Source organism: Arachis ipaensis, chromosome B06, assembly GCF_000816755.2.
Source record: "Arachis ipaensis cultivar K30076 chromosome B06, Araip1.1, whole genome shotgun sequence".
Lineage (NCBI taxonomy): Eukaryota > Viridiplantae > Streptophyta > Magnoliopsida > Fabales > Fabaceae > Arachis > Arachis ipaensis.
This window is the reverse complement of record NC_029790.2, coordinates 78,957,996-78,978,630: the sequence shown is the minus strand read 5'-3', so window position 1 is coordinate 78,978,630 and position 20,635 is coordinate 78,957,996. Positions and strand designations below refer to the sequence as shown.

At 36.5% G+C, this 20,635-nt stretch overlaps 1 protein-coding gene and 1 long non-coding RNA gene across 4 annotated transcripts; both read left to right on the top strand.

The window, feature by feature from the left end:
• Positions 10,453-11,524, top strand: LOC107648792. 3 transcript variants are annotated; one of them, XM_021104539.1, is made up of 3 exons: positions 10,453-10,585; positions 10,645-10,966; positions 11,032-11,349. In XM_021104539.1, the coding sequence occupies exons 2-3, from the start codon at positions 10,695-10,697 to the stop codon at positions 11,162-11,164; spliced, it is 405 nt and encodes a 134-aa protein (XP_020960198.1). In that variant the 5' UTR covers positions 10,453-10,585; positions 10,645-10,694; the 3' UTR covers positions 11,165-11,349. The 3 variants fall into 3 exon arrangements, with proteins under 3 accessions (XP_020960198.1, XP_020960197.1, XP_016208095.1); XM_021104538.1 differs by having other exon boundaries at positions 10,520-10,966; positions 11,032-11,350; XM_016352609.2 differs by lacking the exon at positions 11,032-11,349 and adding an exon at positions 11,428-11,524 and having other exon boundaries at positions 10,523-10,966.
• On the top strand, positions 12,847-13,220 carry LOC107648794. Its single transcript, XR_002348885.1, has 3 exons — positions 12,847-12,907; positions 12,997-13,068; positions 13,163-13,220. It is a non-coding gene; the product is annotated as an uncharacterized LOC107648794 (long non-coding RNA).

The window sequence follows — 20,635 nt, the reverse complement described above, 5'->3', positions numbered from 1 at the left end:
AAAAACACTTTCCCATAACCAATAACACGAACACTTCCATGCAATTCCTTAAGAGACGACCCGATGTTTAAATACTTCGGTTATTTTTATTGGGATTTGTACTTGTGACAAACAAATTAAATTTTGATTGAGGATTGTTTGTTGGTTTAGAACTATACTTGTAATGAGATTTCATTGAGAAATTCTTTACCGACAATTTTCTTTACATCAAATTTTTGGCGCCATTGCTGGGGAATTGCAAATGTGTGCCTTGTTATTGGTTATTGTATATATGTGAATATTGTGAATAGCTTGATTTTTGGATTGCTTGTTAGTTTTTGGTAGTTTTAGGACTTTGTTTCATTATTTCTTGTTAGCTTTTTTGTCTTTATTTTCTCTCCTCACTATGAATTCTTAGCCATTTGGCTATGAATATAGTTACAACTATATTGTAGGAAGTGGAGCTTACAATGACAATATACATCAAGGATGGAACAATAAAAGGTGGGAGGAGCATCAAGCTTATGGACAACCTTCTTGGCAACAACCCCCCACCAATGCACTATGATCAAGAACCATACCATGATGTATATCAACCTAATGGATATGGTGATCCTCATTGTGGTTGTCAGCAACCACCACTATATGCCTATGAACCCCCTCCACAGCATAGCCCTCAACTACACTCACAAGCCCCTTTTTACCGAATACCTTCCTATGACCCTCATCTATCATATAACCAATCACCCTTACCCTATTCTTGTGACCATTATGTAGGAAAATCCTAAGAGCCACCACAATTCCAACATATTTACTCCCAAGAACCACCTCAATACACACCACCTCGATATTTCCACCAAGAAGAACCACCTTCCTATTATGAACCATTTCTCCAAAATAATAAAGCCTCCTATCCACCCCAATCTCCAATGGATGACACCCTTGGCCTTCTTCTTCAAGGGCAAGAAGAGATGAAAAGGGAGGTACTAGAATTCACGACCAGCTTGACCAAGGTAGTAAACACTTTGGCCTCCCGATACTCATGCACTCAAAGTACTTCCATGGCTACATGTGAAGAATCAAATGAAGAGCGTAGCATGAAGAAGAGATTGGAAAATTTGGTGGAGATTGAGGAGTTAGATTTTGTATTGGAACACTTGGAGGAAGCTATGATTGTTGAAGAAGAGGAAGAAGTGGTTGAAGATTTAGGAGATATGGAAAGTCCATGGGAATGTAGAATCTTGGAGTCCTCTTCCAAGAAGTTTGGGATTGATGTCGAGGAGGGTGTACAACCTCCAAAGCATATCATGGTTGAAGATTTTGAAGAGGTCAATTAAGAGATAGATTTAATCATTGTTGAATTCTTATCTACAATTGAATCCTATCCCATTGGACTTGACATAGGGATTAAAGAAGAAGAGGCACAACCTCCCATACCCTTGGTAAGAAATGAAGAAGAGATTGAATTGGAAGAAAGCTATCAAGAGGAAGAGGTTGAAATTGAAGAAGCTTGCTTAGAGGTGGAGGTAATCAAGGAAGAACACAAGGGAGTAGAGCTTGCAAGGACATTGGAAACACCTCTCCCCAAGCACTACAAGAAAAAAGGCCTATGGCCACACTTTTTTTTGCCACGCTTTAAAAGCATAGCCAAAAGTGGTCAATGGCCACGTTTTTATGAGGGTGGTGATTGAATAGAGATTTGGCCACGGTTTTTTTTGCTATGCTTCAAAAGCGTGGCAAAAGGAGTCAATGGCCACGCTTTTATGAGGGTGGCAATTGATTCAAAATTTGGCCACGCTTTTATTTGTCACGCTTAAAAAGCATAGCCATAGAGTGAAACCAGCACGCTTTTGAAGCATGGCGACAGAATTTTATTATTGTAGCCCTTTGAAAGCGTAGCTATTTCTACAAGTATTTTGGCACACTTCAAAAGCGTGGCCAAAAGGTTTCCCAAAAAAAATTTCAAAGAACTCGCGCGCACTTAATCCTAAGCTCTTTGAGATAACCCTTCAATGTCCCTCAGCCCTAACTCATTCAAATACCCCTAAGCTCTTTCAGAGAACTCCTTCTTCAAACATTAAATCTATCAAAGAACCCTAACACTCTTCGTTGTACCTTACCCTAACCCCCTCTTCGTCGTGCCTCACCCTCACCCTCTGCTCACTTGCCGTCGTAAATCTTCTGTCGATGCTCCCTCCACTGCTGCTCCCTTCTGTCGCTACTAACCCCTAACCCCTCCGCTGCAGCTCTCTCTGGTACCGATCCTTTCCTCGTGCAGGGGCCTTTCCATCGATGCTTCATTGCTGGTTTTAAGAGCAGGTAAACCCTAAATCATAATCAGTGGTGATTAGTGAGTGAGGATTTGCGAGTTGGCAACGAGTTACCAAGTTAGGTTTTGAAAATTTGCTCATCCCTGGCTCGGAGCTTGTCTCGTTCCCGTTTACCTTCCCACAGAAGAAGATACTCTCATTCCCCTGTTTCTCACCGTCATGCTCACTCTCACTCTCGAAGGGATCGAACGTCCTCAAGGTCCTCTATCAATCTTCTTCTTCTGCAATTCCATTTCCAATCTCTTGGTTTCCGTTTCAACTTTGCTTTTGAATCATGGGATTAGTTCCGAATTTTCAGGAGAAGAAGCCAACAGGCGCCGCAGAAGCAGAACGCGATCACCGTCTTCACTGAGGCACCGCACAAGGCATAGAAGCAGAAGTACTTCCTCGCCCTCTCCTCCTCCTCCTAAATCGCGGAGTCTCAGTGTCGTTGCGAACCATCACAAGATCAAAAAAGACGAAGAAGAAAAGAGAAGGTAACTGATTTTTGTTATTTATCCCCTCATTTATTTATCTATTTGTAGTTTGTGTTCGTGATTTTGTTCCTGAATTGGTTGATAATTTAGTGTGTAATATTGGTGAGAAAATGTGAAATGAAGATAATTCTATTGGTTGAGACTGTAGCAATTTCTGATTCGTGCTTGCTAGTTTTAACTTTAATTTCTGAAGAATGCACTGCGCTGGAAATTGGGTATGTTGAAAATGCGTGATAATTTTATATGAGAAATTAATGTATTTTAGCAGTTATTCGATGCTTGCTAGGTTTTTGGGGACCTCAAATATAATTTCGAGAGGGTGAGCCTTTGTATTTCTACCGTTAACATGAATATAAAGATATAAATCTGATAGTAGTTTGGAGATTAGGTATGTGTGCGGATTAGAATAAGCTTATTTTTGTTTGACAAATCGATTATCATCAAAAGCTTCTTGAATGTGAGAGAATTTTTTAAAATGGTTTTAGAAAGTTAAATTTAGCATACTTGCAATCTAGGTAGATCTTTTGCAATGAATTTCCTTCTTCTCTAAGGGTGGGTGATGCCAATTTTAAAATGCAACAGGTTAATTTCATTCTTCGCTACTGGCTTTTCTGAAGGAAGCTACTGCCTTGTCCAACTTGTTTATTAGGATGAAATAATTGCTGCGTCGTTTATCTACTGTTCCACTTGAAACTTCATTTATTATTAACGCTAAGGAATGAAAATATGTCTTAGAATTCATGTTATTATTATTATGAGGGTATCAAACTATAGTGAATTAAAGTAGATTGAGGGAGGAATAATGAAATGTATTTGTTTATTTAACCTTGTTTGATTCCTAAGCATTGAAATTTCTGGCCTCAGAATTATTAAAACATATTGGAGTCTATAAATAAAACCTTTTCTCTTTCTTAGAGGTTTGTACCCTGAGATTTTGTCATGGTAATTTAATATTTCACCTACTTGTATGTAGAATTAGTCTTAACAATTCAATGTCACTTTTGTTTAGTTATGTCATTTCGTAAATTGCTAGCTATCTAGCTACCTCCCTTTGGAATAATTTTTGCAGTGTGAATATTTGGCTATTTAGTTTCTTCTCAAATTGTAGAATAGAAAGAATGCTTTTAATTGTCCGCACAGCGAAGGGGTGTCCTCATGTCGTTGTTGCTTTTAATTGTTTGCTTTGGGGACCAACTCTTTTTCCCCTTCGTGTCACACTACTTGTGGTCATTATTTTTATATCCATCCTTTTCATTTGTCTACAACTCTTAGTTCTTCAAAAATCATGATCGATTGTTGACACAGCAAAGCATCACCCATCACATGTATTTTGGGCAAGGGGACCTTGTTACATATTTTGCAAAGTAGACTAACTAAAATTTATTGATATCATATTTGGTGTAACCTTTTTGCTATTCGTATACTATGTAATGATATATTGATTTTTCTCGATTTCTTTTTCAGGTCAGTGTATGCTTTTTAAATCGAATAAAATTGAGCATGGTGATGAGTGAATTCTTTGATGGTATAGAATTTCACAATTGAAATCTCGTTGCAAGTATAGTTCTACACCAACAAATAATCCTCCCAATCAAAAATTTGGTTATTACAAGTACAAGCCCCAATAAGAAGTAACCGAAGTATTTAAACTCCGGGTTGTCTCACAACGAATTGCAATGAAATGCTCAATTATTGGCTATGAAGATGCAAGGGGATTGATTTTTAATTGGCAAGAAAATAAATGGGCAAGAAAATAGAAAAGCAAGAAAGTAAACAACAAGAACTAATAAAATAAAGGAAAGAACTCTTGGCTAGACATAGGTAATTGAGATCACCATCCTTGTCTACAAACCATATATTAACAATTATGAGGAACCAAGCTCATTAAGTCTACTTCCAAAAGCCTTAAGTACGTAATATCTTCTCATAGACTTGAAGTACGTCAAATGGCTTTGATCACATCAACCCATAAGTCCCAACCTATCTACTAATTAGATTAGTAGTGGGTTAGTATCAATGGATATCAAATTGATCACCAAGGGTTCTCAAATCACCAATTCAATGAGACCCAATGACTCAAGGTCACTCAATTCCCTTAGCCTAGGCCAAGAGTAAAGAAAACTACTCAAAATTTAGAGAAAACATTTCATCAAACACCTAGAGTGCAATAAAAGTAAATAGCACAAAATACAAGCATTAACAAAAGCCATAACTAGCATAGGCAAGAAATCAACAATAACAATCAAGATCAACATAAAAGAGCATGAAAACATAAAATTGCATTAAAGAAAACTAAGATCCAACAATGGTTCATCAACATAAAAGAGAGCAAAACAAAAAATTAACAAGAGAAACTAAGATTAGTACAATAGAATAATAAAATATGAAGAGAATTGAAATCAAAACAAGAATTGAAAAAGAAAATTGAGTGATTAACCTAACTTTACCCTAATTTCTATCCTAAATCTAGAGTGAGGAGAGAGCCTCTCTCTCTTGAATTCTACCCTAAAACATGATGAAAACTCAACTATGAATACTTGGTTCATTCCCCCTTCAATCCTTGGGTTCAATAGCATCAGAAATGAGTTGGATTGGGCCCAAAATGAGCTACAAATCGCTGGCCACAATTTCACTTTAGTAAATCACACTGCTCCATTGATGCATACATGTACAGTGCACGTATACATCCTTAAACACGAAGCAACTATGGCAAATTTTTTATCATTTTGAAGCCCCGGATGTTAGCTTTCCAATGCAATAAGAATCGCCTCATTTGGACCTCTGTAGCTCAAGTTATGATCGATTGAGTGCGAAGAGGTCAGGCTTGACATCTTTGCGGTTCCTTCATTTCTTCATGAGTTCTCCCACTTTGCATGCTTTTCTCCTCAGTTCTTCCATCCAATACTTGCCTTATGAACCTGAAATCACTCAAAAAAAATATGAAGGCATTGAATGGAATTAAAGTGAATTGAAATTAGCTATTTTAAGGCCTAAAAAGCATGTTTTCACATTTAAGCACAAATCAAGGGAGAATTGCAAAACCATGCTATTTCATTGAATAAATGTGGAAAAAGGTGATAAAATCACCCAAATTAAGCACAAGATAAACTACAAAATTGGGGTTTATCAAATCTCCCTACACTTAAACCAAGCATGTCCTCATGCTAAGAACAAAGAAGGATAAGAAAAAGGGTATGATCCTTTATTCAATGCAAATAAACTATATGTACCTATCTATATGAATGCAACTAAATGTAAAATGATTCTACCTACTTGGTTAAAAGTAAATCAATCTCCAAGAACATATATGAACAAGTAGGGCTAAGATCATATGACGATTCATGAATCCTACCAATTCAAATATCAAAATGAAGTTCAAATAGACTTGCAAGAAGAAAGCTCATGAAAGCCGGTAACAAGGAATTGAGCATCGAACCCTCACCGGAAGTGTATCCGCTCTATTCGCTCAAGTGTTAGGGTCGATTCACTCAATTCTCTTCTAATCATGCTTTCCATAATTTGTTTTTCGTCTAACAATCAACAATTATTCAATGAATACATACATTCATCATGAGAACTTATTCATTGGGTGTAATGGGGCTAGGGTAAAGGTGAGGATGCATATGATCAAGTGAGTTTGGAATTTGCAGCTTTGATTAACCTAAGCTCTTACCAAACACATATGACAACCTATAAAATTCTAATACACAACCTAGCTACCCATGATTCCCACTTTTTCACATACTCATGCATTTTTTTAATTCACATTCCATATGCATTGATTTTTATCAAACTTTACTTTGGGGCATTTTTGTCCCCTTTTTTATTTCTTTCTCTCTTTTTTCTTTTTCTATTTTTTTCTTTAATATATATATATATATATATGTTTTTTTTTCTTTATCATTTTTTTCTAAAGTATATACAAACATATCAATGCATATGGTTTTACATATGGTGCATGAATATATACCCAATTCCCAATATTTTTAACAAAAATAAAAATTACACTTTTACCTCAACCAATGTCCCAAGTTTCCCATACCCAAATGATACACACCCTCACTAGACTAAGCTAATCAAAGATCCAAATCAAGGACATTTATTGTTTTTCATTTAGGGGTAGTGATGTGCTAAAATTAAGAACAAAAGGGATTAAATAAGCTCAAATTGGCTAATAATGGTTGATGAAAGGTAGGCTATTTGGGTAAGTGAGCTAAATAAAATGATGATCTCAATCATATAAGTGCATTCATACATAAAATAATGGATATAAAGAATCAAACAAATCAAAGATTACAATCATAGGAAGAGAATAATGCACACAAGAATGGAAAATAAGTGGTTATAAGATGTAACCACGCAATTGGGCTCAAAACTCACATGCTTGTGTTCTTAGCTCAAAAACCATGTTCCAAAATAAATTCTTCAATCAAGTTCAACACAAAAGAAATTTTGTTTTCAAATTGGTAGGGTGCCCTAAAAACAGTTTCTTGAAAAAGAAATCATCACCCTAACCAAGTAGTCCTAACATAAAAAGGAAGTGGTAAAAATATTTACAAATTCTAATTAACATGCAATCTATCATACAATGCAACAACTAATCTAACAAAGACAAAAATTAAAAATTGGTGTTGAAAAAGGAAGTTGTTACCTATGGAGGTCGGTCAGACGACCTCCCCACACATAGAAATTTGCACCGTCCTCGGTGCATGCAAAGAAGAGCAAGGTGGATGGGTTACTTCAATTGATGAGCTTCTTCAAAAGGTTGTGCGGATGAACTTGTTTGTTGCCCTATTTAGAAGCTTTTCCTTTTTCTCTTTTGGTGGCCAACCTAAAAGGAAAGAAAAAGGAAGAAAATAAAGCCTACAACAAAGATAGCAAAGCATGTAGAACATAGGCGGGGGCTAATGCCAAATAAGAGTAAGGTTCACACTACATGTTAGCTACATATGTAAGTGAGAGAGCAATATAGGCAAAGGGCATATCAATTAATACTTGATGCAAGAGTAAAGTCAAAGCATAAAGAGCACTCAAAAGTATCAAGTTCAACTAGAAAGAGTGGGTCATGAAGGACATGCAAGTTCATATCAATGCACAAAGAATATAAGAGTCCTACAAGATTAAGCATTGATTTAAGAGTTTCATCAACCAACAATATGAAACAAGTCAAGAAGCACCAAAATTAACCAAGAAATTCTCAACAATTGAGTAAGAAAGTTCAACACCATTATTCAAATAAGAAGCTAAAAAAAAGAAGGTAAAAACAAGCTATAAAAACAAAATGAAAATGCAAAGACTAAAAGTATGAGAACGCAATGGACAACAGAAAATGGAAGATGAGAAAAAAACTCTTTTTTTTTTGCGACGTGGACGCGTCACGCACTCCCACGCGCCGATGCGCAGATTGGCAGAAGGATGCGTACGCGCCATCCGCGCTTACGCGTGGATGCAGCAGGGACAATCCACGCGTACGTGTCATGCGTGCTTATGCACGGATTGCCTGACACAAAGTAGGCATAAAGTGGGCACAACTCTCGGGTTTTAGTACTAGGAGTTGTGAAACCACACCGACGCGCGCGGGTGCACCGCGCGTGCGCGCCGATGCCCGCTTGTTTTTTTTTTTTTTCAAAAATAGGGCACTCTCCTAATCTACAAGCATTCTAAAACAATCAAAAATCAAATTTAACAAAAAATCTTTTTGGTTTTTGAAAAATTTTCAAATACACTAAAACAAAACTTATACTACAAGTAAAACACTACCCAACAACAACTAAGCTGCAACTTAAGGCACAAATCTAATAAAACAAACCAACAACCAAAATATTAAAACAAGAGTATGCAAAGAAGAAAACTACCTAACAATGGCAACCCAATTCATCCATTGATTATATTTACAAGAGAATGGAAATAGTTTACCATGGTGGGGTGTCTCCCACCTAGCACTTTTAGTTTAAGTCCTTAAGTTGGACATTTGGTGGGGGGTCTTGCTAGGGTGGTTTATCCTTGAATTCATCCTTGAATCCCCACCATTGTTTGCATCTCCAATGTCCACCGGGATCCCAAATTAGGCGCACAAGGCCTTCAAGTAAGCTTAGGTAGATGGCAAGGCCCCAAGCATTTTGATTGTTGACATGAATTCTGGGGTCCCAAACCTTGTTCTTGCACCCATCTTCTCGTTCACTACCATAGTTAAATTTGGGTGATAAGGCTTGTGAATTCTCAATTAAGGATCCAAACATTCTCCTAGACCCATGAAATTTAGTTTTACACCAACCATTGCCATTCAACTTTGAGCATGCAACCATCATGAACTTAGAGTGATGTTTCCAACCATTACACAACTCTTTCTTACTCCTATCTCCACAAAGGGCTCTAAGTTGACCATCATTTTCAAGCAAACCATATTCAAGTGAGAAAGTAAAGCTTAAGGATAAGAATTTTACCCACTTGAATGTTGTGTTGGATAATGGTGACTTAGGAAGGGGTGGTCCCAATGATCTTGCAAGCTCCACTCCCTTGTGTTCTTCCTTGACTATCTCCACCTCTTTACAACTTTCCTCAACTTCAACCTCTTCCTCTTGGTGGCTTGCTTCCAATTCAATTTCTTCTTCATTGCTCACCAAAGGCATGAGAGGTTGTGCATCTTCTTCTTTGACCTCAATTTCAAGCCCATTGTGAGAGGATTCAATTGTAGATAGGAACTCCTCAATGATTGAATCCATCTCTTGATCAACCTCTTCAAAGTCTTCAATCATGATATGCTTTGGAGGTTGTACACCCTCCTCAACATCGACATCAAGCATCTTGGAAGAGGGCTCTCTAATTCTACATTCTTATGGACTTCCAACATCTCCTAGGTCTTCAACCACTCCTTCTGGCTCAATTATCTTAACTTCCTCCCCTAGTGACAAATCTTGCTTCAACTCCTCTTCTTCACCTTGAAGCTCCAAAATCACTCCCTCATTAAGCTCCTTGGTTGCTTCTCCACATTCAACAATGGAAGTGCCTTGATCGCGCGAGCTTAGGTAGGATGAGTACAAGTTGTTAACGGCTTTTGCCATGATGGCAATCTTGGCTTCTATCTCCTTGAACTCCTTTTTTGTCCCCTCTTGTTTCCTTTGGATATGAGAGTCAAGATCTCCTAGTTCTAACATGAGAGCTTCATCGGGGGGTGGTGGTGGAAGAGAGGGTTCATTCTTTGAGGGGAAGGCATTGTGGTTGGAAGGTGGTTCATATTGGTAAGGGTATGGAGATGGGGTATATGGAGGTGGTTCTTGGTAGTAGTTGTGTTGGAATTGTGGTGGTTCTATGTACGGTTCATATGGCTCATAAGGTGGTTGGTAAGGTGGATAACACTACAAGAAAAACACCCATTCAACCACACTTTTTTTAAGCTACATTTGAAAAGCGTAGCCTATTTCTAGAATAGGCTACGCTTTTTCGCATGGTGCCCTTTTATAAGAGAAAAGGAAACACTATTGAGGCATTACTTCAAAAGCGTCTCCTTAGAAATTTTAAATATCACTTATAAAGCGTAGCCAAATCTAAAAAGCTATGGGTACACCTTTTAAACCAAAGGGAACGCTTTTAAAAAGTAACCATTTGTTAAGTTTTGGGTGTGCTTCAGAAGTGTCTCCTAATATTAAAATATCAAATAAACACTTAGAGAAATTTTGTTTACCCTCGATCACCCTCGGTTCCTCCTCACTCACGCAACACACACCCTCATCCTCACTCAACAGAGACAAAAAAGAGGGAAGAAATCAGAAAGCTAAGGGGGAGAACGGGAAGAAGAAGAGAGGAGAGGGAAGGAAGGAGAGAACGACGGCGGCTAACTGGCTAGGGCTCTGCCGTTGTCGTCGTCGAATGCCAGTGACAGAGAGAGAGCTTGAGGAAGAGAGAAAACGCAATGGAGGAGAGAAGAAAGGGGTGCTCTGTCGCCGCTGAAGCTCCACCGCCGCTGCTAGGGCTTGTTGTCGTCGCCGTTCTGCCACCGCCAGGCTGCTGTATCGCCACTGAGGATCTCGAAGGGATGTCTCGCCGCCGTTGTGCTCTGTCGCTGCGCTGCCGTCGACTGGAGCTCGCCGCTGAGCTGCTGCACCGTCTCCAAGCCGTTGCGTCACCGCTCATCTCTTCTTCACCATCGCCGCTCATCACCATGGTTGTATCCTCTGTCACCAGGTAAGCATTCTCTATTCTGTAACCTCTCTTTCTCGCTCATTCTGTAACTCACTCTCACTTTTCAGTTCGAAGGTGTGTATAGTTTTGATAGTGGCTAATCGAGATAGAGAAGGTATGTATCAATTTTCAATTGGTTCTGTGAATTTTTGGGGGGTTTTGGGTACTAATTTTAGGTTTTCAATTAGTTTAGTATCTTAAGGAAAAATTAGTGAAAAGAACAGGTTTCACATTGAAATATTCTGATTGATGTCTTGGTTCATACGCATTCCTTGAACATAGTGGTTGCTTTCAATTTCCAGCTTCAAGCTATATTCCTCTCTGATGCTTTTTTTGGTTATGTTTTCTTTGCTTTGGGTGTTTTACATGGAATTAAGCTGTGTTTTTTGTAGGCAAACAAGATTTAATCTGTTATTTATCTGATTGATTATTGTTTTTATTTTTATGTTGGTTTTGGTGTACAGATATAAAATCAGGACATGGATTTGTTGTTGGAGATGAAGGGTACAGGCAGGACAGTGACATTCAGAAAGTTAAGCTTTCAAGGGAGGCATTGACACAGCTCTCCAAGTTAGTTGAGTCCAGAGTTAGTATAGGGTGAGTATCTTTTTTTTTGTGCAGCTTATGAGAATTTTTTTCATCCTAATTGATGTTGGAACCTGAAAGTGCTCATTCAGTTGTTTAGGTGATGATGATATTTGGATTGATAACATCAGATAAATGTGTGAAGCTCTAAACAATTGAGTGAATTTATATGGTTTTATGTTTCCTTTTTTGATGATTGCTTTTGTAATTGACAAGTTCCATATCGATATCGTCTAGGAATATGGCCAAATAGCATTCTCCTATGAAATTGCTTTTAGAGTTGAGTCAAGTCCATAATTCTAAATTGGTAACAAAACTTATTGTTTGCTTCATGTTGTAATTGACTGCATTTTATATATAATTAAATGTTAGATTTGAGATTCCTGTAGTATAACTAATACCTTATGAACTATGTTCTGTTTCCTCTGGTTGAGATTATTTACTGAATTTTGATTCTAACATAGCATAACTTTTCTTGTTAGAAATCTAAGTCAGATTTTTCTTGTGCAGTCTCGATACGATCTTAACACTATTCTATTCCTTTTGGAATTGGGGCTGCTACCAGGTTAGATTAAATACTATCTACCATAAATCTTCTATTTGCATATCTAGAAGCTGTGGATGGCAGCACCTTGGGCCTTTCATAAATCTAAGAGCATTCTACCTATGTGGGATTTCACTTGCTGCAACATTGGCATTTTGGGTCAAATTAAGAGGTAAAGAACTTTGGATTGGTATGACCATCTTTTCTAAGTTTAAACAGCATCCTCCCCCTCTCCCTGTAACTTATATTTGTCAATTTGCACCAGGTTCCATTTTTTTCTGATCTTGTAGCTGATGAAGTCTCTAGGTTAACTTTAATTTTGTTGTTTAGATTTTGTATGAATTTAATTAGACTTGAATTTTTAGGTTTAACTTAGTTTGAATTAGGATTTCAAATTAGAATTAGCTTTAGTTAGTGAACTTTGAACATGTTATTCTAGTTCTTGAGTGTTGTATTGTTGATGGTTTGGATAATAATTCTTGACTTATTAGTTCTCATATTTATGAGAACAGCTTCTGCTATCATGAATGTGAAGTCAAATTATGGGATAAAAAGAAATTGGCAAGGAGATCCATGCATTCCACTAAGTTACATGTGGGATGGTGTTAATTGCAGCTATGCTGGTTCTTCTTCTCCAAGGATCATATACTTATAAGTTTTAGTTAATTTTATAGTAGATGAAACTACATAGTTTTCTCTTGGATGAAATTGATGAAACTTATTTATAATCATGATGGTTGTAGGAACTTATCTTCCAGTGGTTTAACTGGAAATATAGCATAAGCCATATCCAATTTGAAGTTAATAGGATATTTGTAAGTCACTGAATCCATCAGATGTACAATTATAGATGCTGAGGTATAAATTTCAAGAGTTGAGTAAAAATAATTTGTTCCAATTTCAGGGATTTATCAAACAACAGTTTGACAGGATCAGTGCCTTATTTCTTATCTCAACTTCATTCCTTGAAAGTTCTGTAAGTCAGATATTTTCATATTGAAAACTTATTTCTGAATGAATTTATAAAATAAAAAAATAAGTGACAACACAACATTTTTCCTCCAATGAAGGAACCTGGAAGGGAATCAGCTAACAGGAGCAGTTCCAATGCAACTCAGAGCGAATTCAAATAATGGCATGCTCAAAACCAGGTATGTTTTATAGTTTATACCTTAAATTTCAGTTCCAAATAGTAATATTTTCTATTACTAACATGTTTATTAAACACTTAGTGTGCAAGTTTCATTTAAAAAGAAAGTTTTATTATTAGTATGTTTGACATTCAAGGAAACAGTAAAGACAAGCAATGCTATTTCAATTCAATCTTTAAAGTAGTAAGAGAAAAATTGTACCGTAGGTTCTAGCTAGTAGTGTAACATCCAAAACAAGGTGTTACACCTTACACGTATCTAACTTTGATTTTGTCGTCAAGTTATTTAAGCGGTTATATCCTATCATCACTTTCAAGTTTCAAACCTTCAGCATCTCACTCTTTTAGATCTTTCAACAAATTAGTTATTAAGTTGTTGTAAAAATCGTATTGCACCTCTTTTACTTTAATTATCAGGTTTTTTTTTTTGTTGTCACTTGGTTGTGTCTTTTAATTACCAGTTTGTAAAATGTCTAGTCTTATTGTAGTGCAACTTTTGTTGATTACTAAGCAGTGCTTTTATTATTATTGTAAATGCAAGTTTTGGAGGAAATCAAGGTCTTTTTTATTCAGGTTCATGCAGCAATAGTAATAAAGTTGTGGTTCCATTGGTGGCATCACTAGGTGGAGGTTTTGTTATTCTAGCAACAACTTGAAAAGCGTAGCCTATTCCCAAACGCCAAAAGCGTAGCCCTTGGTGCAGAAAAGCGTAGCCTTTGAGAATAGGCAACGGCCGAATAGGAATCACCCCAAAAAGCGTAGCCGTAGCCTAAAAAGCGTAGCCGTAGCCTAAGGCATCATTTTTTTTCACTTTTGGCTACACTTTTCAAGTGTACCTGAATGGGTGTTTTTCTTGTAGTGTAAGGATTAGGGCCATATGAAGGTGTTTGGTGGTATAGGGCTTGTGAGTAAGGTGGTTCAAAGTTAGGTTGAGGTGGTGGTTCATAGGCGTGTGGTGGTGGTTGTTGACAATTGCAATAAGGATCACCACATCCATTATATTGATATGCATTAGGATTGAAATTATACCTATAAGAGACCGGAGGAGGTTGTTGCCAAGAAGGGTGATCAATCCTTTGAGGCTCCCTCCACCTTTGATGTTCCATCCTTGATGCATGTTATCATTGTAGCTTCTATTCCCTACAACATAATTTGAGCCAAACTCATAGCCAAAGTGAGGATGCGAATTCATAATAGCAAATAAAAACAAAAGCTAACAAAATTAAGCAACAAAGTCCTAAAGCTAACAAAACTAACAAATAAGCAAAAAGGCAAATATATTCACAATATTCACAATAGCCAATAATATAACACCATTGCAACTCCCCGGTGATGGTGCCATTTTGATGAGTGAATTCTTTGATGGTATATAATTTCACAATAGAAATCTCGTTGCAAGTATAGTTTGACACCAACAAACAATCCTCCCAATAAAAAATTTGGTTATCACAAGTACAAATCCCAATAAGAATTAACCGAAGTATTTAAACTCTGGGTCGTCTCACAAGGAATTGCAATAAAATGCTCAATTATTGGCTATGAAGATGCAAGGGATTTGATTTTTAATTCGCAAGAAAATAAATAGGCAAGAAAATATAAAAGCAAGAAAGTAAACAACAAGAACTAATAAAATAAAGGAAAGAACTCTTGGCTAGACATAGGTAATTGAGATCACCATCCTTGTCTACAAACTATATATTGACAATTATGAGGAACCAAGCTCATTAAGTCTACTTCCAAATGCCTTAAGTACGTAATATCTACTCCTAGACTTGAAGTACGTCAAATGGCTTTGATCACATCAACCCATAAGTCCCAACCTATCTACTAATTAGATTAGTAGTGGGTTAGTGTCAATGGATATCAAATTGATCACCAAGGGTTCTCAAATCACCAATTCAATGAGATCCAATGACTCAAGGTCACTCAATTCCCTTAGCCTAGGCCAAGAGTAAAGAAAACTACTCAAAATTTAGAGAAAATATTTCATCAAACACCTAGAGTGCAATAAAAATAAACATCACAAAATGCAAGAATTAATAAAATCCATAACTAACATAGGCAAGAAATAAACAATAACAATCAAGATCAACATAGAAGAGCATGAAAACATAAAATTGCATTAAAGAAAACTAAGATCCAACAATGGTTCATCAACATAAAAGAGAGCAAAACAAGAAATTAACAAGAGAAACTAAGAAGATTAAGACAATAGAACACTAAAATATGGAGAGAATTGAAATCAAAATAAGAATTGAAAGAGAAAATTGAGAGTGATTAACCTAACTTTACCCTAATTTCTATCCTAAATATAGAGAGAGGAGAGAGTCTCTCTCTCTAGAATTCTACCCTAAAACAGGACGAAAACTCAACTATGACTACTTGGTTCATTCCCCCTTCAATCTTTGGGTTCAATAGCATCAGAAATCAATTGGATTGGGCCCTAAATGAGCTACAAATCACTGGCCACGATTTCACTTTAGTAAATCACGCCGCTCCATCGGCGCGTACGCATACAGTCCCCGTATGCGTCCTTAAACGCGAAGCAACTATGGCAAATTTTATATCATTTTAAAGCCCCAGATGTTAGTTTGCTTTCCAACACAACTGGAACCGCCTCATTTGGACCTCTGTAGCTCAAGTTATGATCGATTGAGTGCGAAGAGGTCAGGCTTGACATCTTTGCGGTTCCTTCATTTCTTCATGAGTTCTCCCACTTTGCATGCTTTTATCCTCACTTCTTCCATCCAATACCTGCCTTATGAACCTGAAATCACTCAACAAACATATCAAGGCATCAAATGGAATTAAAGTGAATTGAAATTAGCTATTTTAAGGCATAAAAAATCATGTTTTCACATTTAAGCACAAATCAAGGGAGAATTGCAAAATCATGCTATTTCATTGAATAAATGTGGGAAAAGGTGATAAAATCCCCCAAATTAAGCACAAGATAAACCACAAAATTGGGATTTATCACATGGTCAATGTTATTTTATTGCCAATAGTTAATTTTAAGGGTCAGATTTAAAGAAGGGGGTTCTTTGTAAGTGGAATAAAAGAAACAAGGCTTTTGTTGCTGAAAGGAGGAGTTACTATTACATTGTTTTGCTGTTTTCTAGCTCAAGGGATAAAAAGTGCGGTGATTTCTTCTTGGCTCATCAATTATTTGATGAGGTTAGAAGCTATGGATTATTCATTCTTTGTTTCTTTCAACTTTAATTTGTTGCTGAAATTCAGTGGATTTATATCTATTTATATCTATAGAAAAAAAGAAAAATTAATAATGAATGGTAGGCCATGGAGTCCACATTCAGTTGTCGGACATTGTAGTTTAGTGGTCTTGTAACATTTTTTTTTACTTTTTCTATATTTGCATGAATTTTATTTTGTTTTATTAAGTGAAGAATTATACTTATCTTCTTAATTTATTACACATGTGCTAATTTCTCTAGGAAGAGATGACATTATGAATTGTGATACTAATTATTATGAACCTGAAAAGCTTGCACTATTGGTTGTTCTTACTGACCAGTATGTAGCTCTTGACATTTAACTAATTAATATTCCGTAGATAAATAAAACACAAAAATCTATCCAAGTTAAAGAGAGAGAGTAAATCAGAATATTCTGATTTTGTTATACTCTATGTGTAATTTGGTCTTCAATTTATGAGTAGAGGAAATTGGTTTTGTGGCTATGAAAATTAAATATATATCTCACATTAATTAATGTTTACAAGGTTAGAAGCTATAGGTTCTAATGATTTCACTATCACTTTCTTTGCGTCACACAGTTGTTGGATTAGATCATATGATAAGGCATGTTGGTAAGTGGTAATCGATGCATGTGCTGCTAGTTTGGTAAATGGTATGGCAACGGTAATTTGAATGAGGTTCAAGCATTCCTCTGCCTTATTATGATGTGAGTACTGAGTAGTTTGAATTCCATGAGCATAACATTTAACATCAACACAGTTTTTACTGAGCAAAACTTCAAATCTTGCAGCAAAACTTCTAATCTTGCAAGAACCAAGTACAGAGACATTCAGTGTGGTGGCCACTACTACTCAACTTAAGAGCACACCTGAGACTTTGATTTCTTCCCACAAAACAGGTTCTTAATGATATTGTCCATTTCTTTCTCTTTGATTTTTAATTAGGAGAATGTACAAGATTTCTCTCAACTTTCTCTTTGACTGTCAAATGATGAAGGAAGCTTTACAATCAAATGAACAGTGATCTTAATTACTTTTATTTTCTATTACATTATATAATCATGTTTTGATTTTGTCATATGTGTGTTAATAAAATTAACGAGGCTCATGTGCACCAATTTAGTTATATAACGGGCCAATTTATATTGTCACTGCACCTAACTTAGCTATAGGATATTAAGCCGTTAGTTAAGAACAATTAAAGTTGCGAACGTTAAAGAGTAATCTTATTTGCTCACTTATATATCCATGATTAGCTAGCTAGCTTGACCCTTTTTTTATTTTTTGGTTTGATACATTTACTAATGGTACTAATAATTTTACTAGTTAGTAGTGCTTAATCTATAATATATGTCTTTTTATTTTTTGGTTCGATATAAGATGCACTAACACAACAATATTTAAAATTATGCAGGGCAGTGGTGAAAACAATTTCGTTCAAAATGGATGATCAGCAATAATGAAGACTCATATTTTGTAACGAAGTGTAAAGGAAGTAGATAATGTAACCCATGTTGGAATTGTAATTCATGTATTAGGAATTCATGAGTAGTTATGACTTTGATTTTTGGTATTTTGTTAAAGCATGTCATGTGATCAAACACACTTTTTTTGGTGACAAGTTTATGAAGCAAAGATTAGTTGATTTAAAATTACTGGTCATTGTTTATATTTTTAAAATTATTTATGAATTGTTTATATTTTTAAAATTATTTATGAATTTTGTAAGGTTTATTTATTAAAATAGAATAATAGGTTACTGAACTAACTTATAGCCACGTTTTAAAAGAGTGGCCATATTGTACAGTACCCATCAACAACCACACTTTAAAAGCGTAGCCGTATGTCCCTCTATTGGCACGCTTTGAAAGCATAGCCGTATGTCCCACTATTAGCACGCTTTAAAAGCATAGCCATATATCTCTCTATTAGCACGCTTTTAAAGCGTAGCTATATCTTGCTATTGGCACGCTTTAAAAGCGTAGCCATATCTGGCATATATGGCTACGCTTTAAAGCGTGGCAATATTTAAAAGCGTGGAAAAAAATAAAGTGTGGCGATAGGTCACCAAAAGCGTAGCGATAGAGCAACCGGCACCCTTCCAATTGTGACCCTTTCAAAAGCGTACTGGTCGCTCAAAAAGCGTGGCGAAAAGCTATCGCTACGCTTTTTCAACTTTTTGCTACGCTTTAAAAGCGTAGCAAAAAAAGTGTTTTCTTGTAGTGAAGCCATCAGCATCCATTCTTTCATTCAAGTGGGTAAATCTCTTATCCATAAGCTTTATAATCCCACTTGAATATGGGTTTCTTAAGATGGATGGTCAACTTAGAGCTCTTTGTGGCTTTAAGAGCAAAAGGAAGATGGTTAGTGGTTGGAAACATCACTCTAGGTTCATGATGGTTACATGTTCAAGGCTTAATAGCAAGGGTTGGTGTAGAACTAGAATGCGTGGGTCTAGGATGATGTTTGGTCGCTTGAATGTGAATTCCAAGATTATGGCACCCAGATGGATTAATGATGATCAACTTGAAGACGGGTGTAGAAACAAGATTTGGGATCCAGGAATACATGAGCATCTAATTTGGGAGCCCTTAGCTTGTGCGGAACTCCATCAAAGCTTAATGGCATTAATTTTGAAGAATGGAGCTTATTGGAAGTCCAAGCATTGGTGGAAGTTCAAGGATGAATACAAGCACAAGCCACCATGACAAGGAGCCCACCAAATGTCTAACTTAAGGACTTTAAATAAAAGTGCAAGGTGGGAAACACCCCACCATGATAAAATCTTTTCATTTTTCTCTTTTGTAAATATTGGTAATTAGCTTAATTTCAAGTTTTGTTTGGTTTATTGAGTTTATTTGGGAGTCTAGTATGTTAAATAAGGTTATATGGTGTTTTGGTAGCTGTTTGGAGGTTTGAAATGCTTCGTTTGATGCAAGAACTTGGAAAAATTTTGAAAAATAGAGCACCATGCTACGCGTACGTGTCACCCATGCGTACACATGACCGCAAGTTTTTCGCCTACCCACACGTACGCCTCGTCCACACGTACACGTGGCAACCAATTTTTCATGCTCCCATACAAATTCCAGAGAGTTGCGCAAGTTTTGGACTGGAATTGTGCCTCTATCACAAAGTCCAACCATGCGTACGCGTCACCCTGCGCGTGCGCGTCGCCTCTTTGATTTGTCTATCATGCGTACGCATGACCCACACGTACCCGTCGCACCTATTTCATATCACCACGCCTACGCGTCACACCACGCGTACGCGTGAAGCCTGCCCTGTTTCCCCACTCTTCTTTTCTTCTCTTCTTTCCATTTCTTTCTCTCTTCTCTCTTCTCATCTTTTCTTTCCACCCTTCAACCATCATCCAACACTACCAATCACCATCTATCACCAACTCTTTTTGTTCGTTATTTAGTTAGTTTAATTTTTGTTTAATTTTCTATTTTCATTATAAGTGTTGGATTATTGATTTTGTTTATTGTTCGTTGCTACTTATTAACTTGATGCTATTCATTGTTGGATTCTTAATTGAGGTTATACTTTGTTGCTTGGTTTTGAGCTCTTAATTCTTAAGTTTTTGAATACTAAGTACATGTGACAATGCCTTTAAGCATCTTAACTCTTTTGAATTGCATGATTTGGCCACCATGCATTCATCATCTATTGTTAGGCAATTGTGTGTTATCAATACATTTTTTGTTAGGTGATGCTTGTTTATGATTGACCCTTATTTACATCACCTATTTTATGTATTGAGATTTTGGAATGGTGGAATTGGATTGAAAGCTTACCGAGTGACATATTTTTTAGCTTTGTAAAGCTTTGTGGACCATGCTTGCTATGTGGTTGATTTTCACTTCTATCTCTCTTTTCCTAAGTTCCATAGCATCCGTGTGTTCCACTTTTATGTCACTTAGGTGTTGCAAACAAACTTCAATATGTGTCATTGTTTGATGTGCGAGCTCTCTATTTTAATTGGTTCATTCAAGTTTCTTTGCACATCAATCAATGTGGATTCATTATCCAATTCATAATTGCTTGATTTTTGCTTGAATGCTTTTATGCTTCTTTATTGCTTGTTTGGTTGTCTTAACTTACAAGTTTCCTATGAAGCATCTCAAGCACACTAGAATGAGTGAAGTGCATGTTCCTTTTATGTAATTGTGA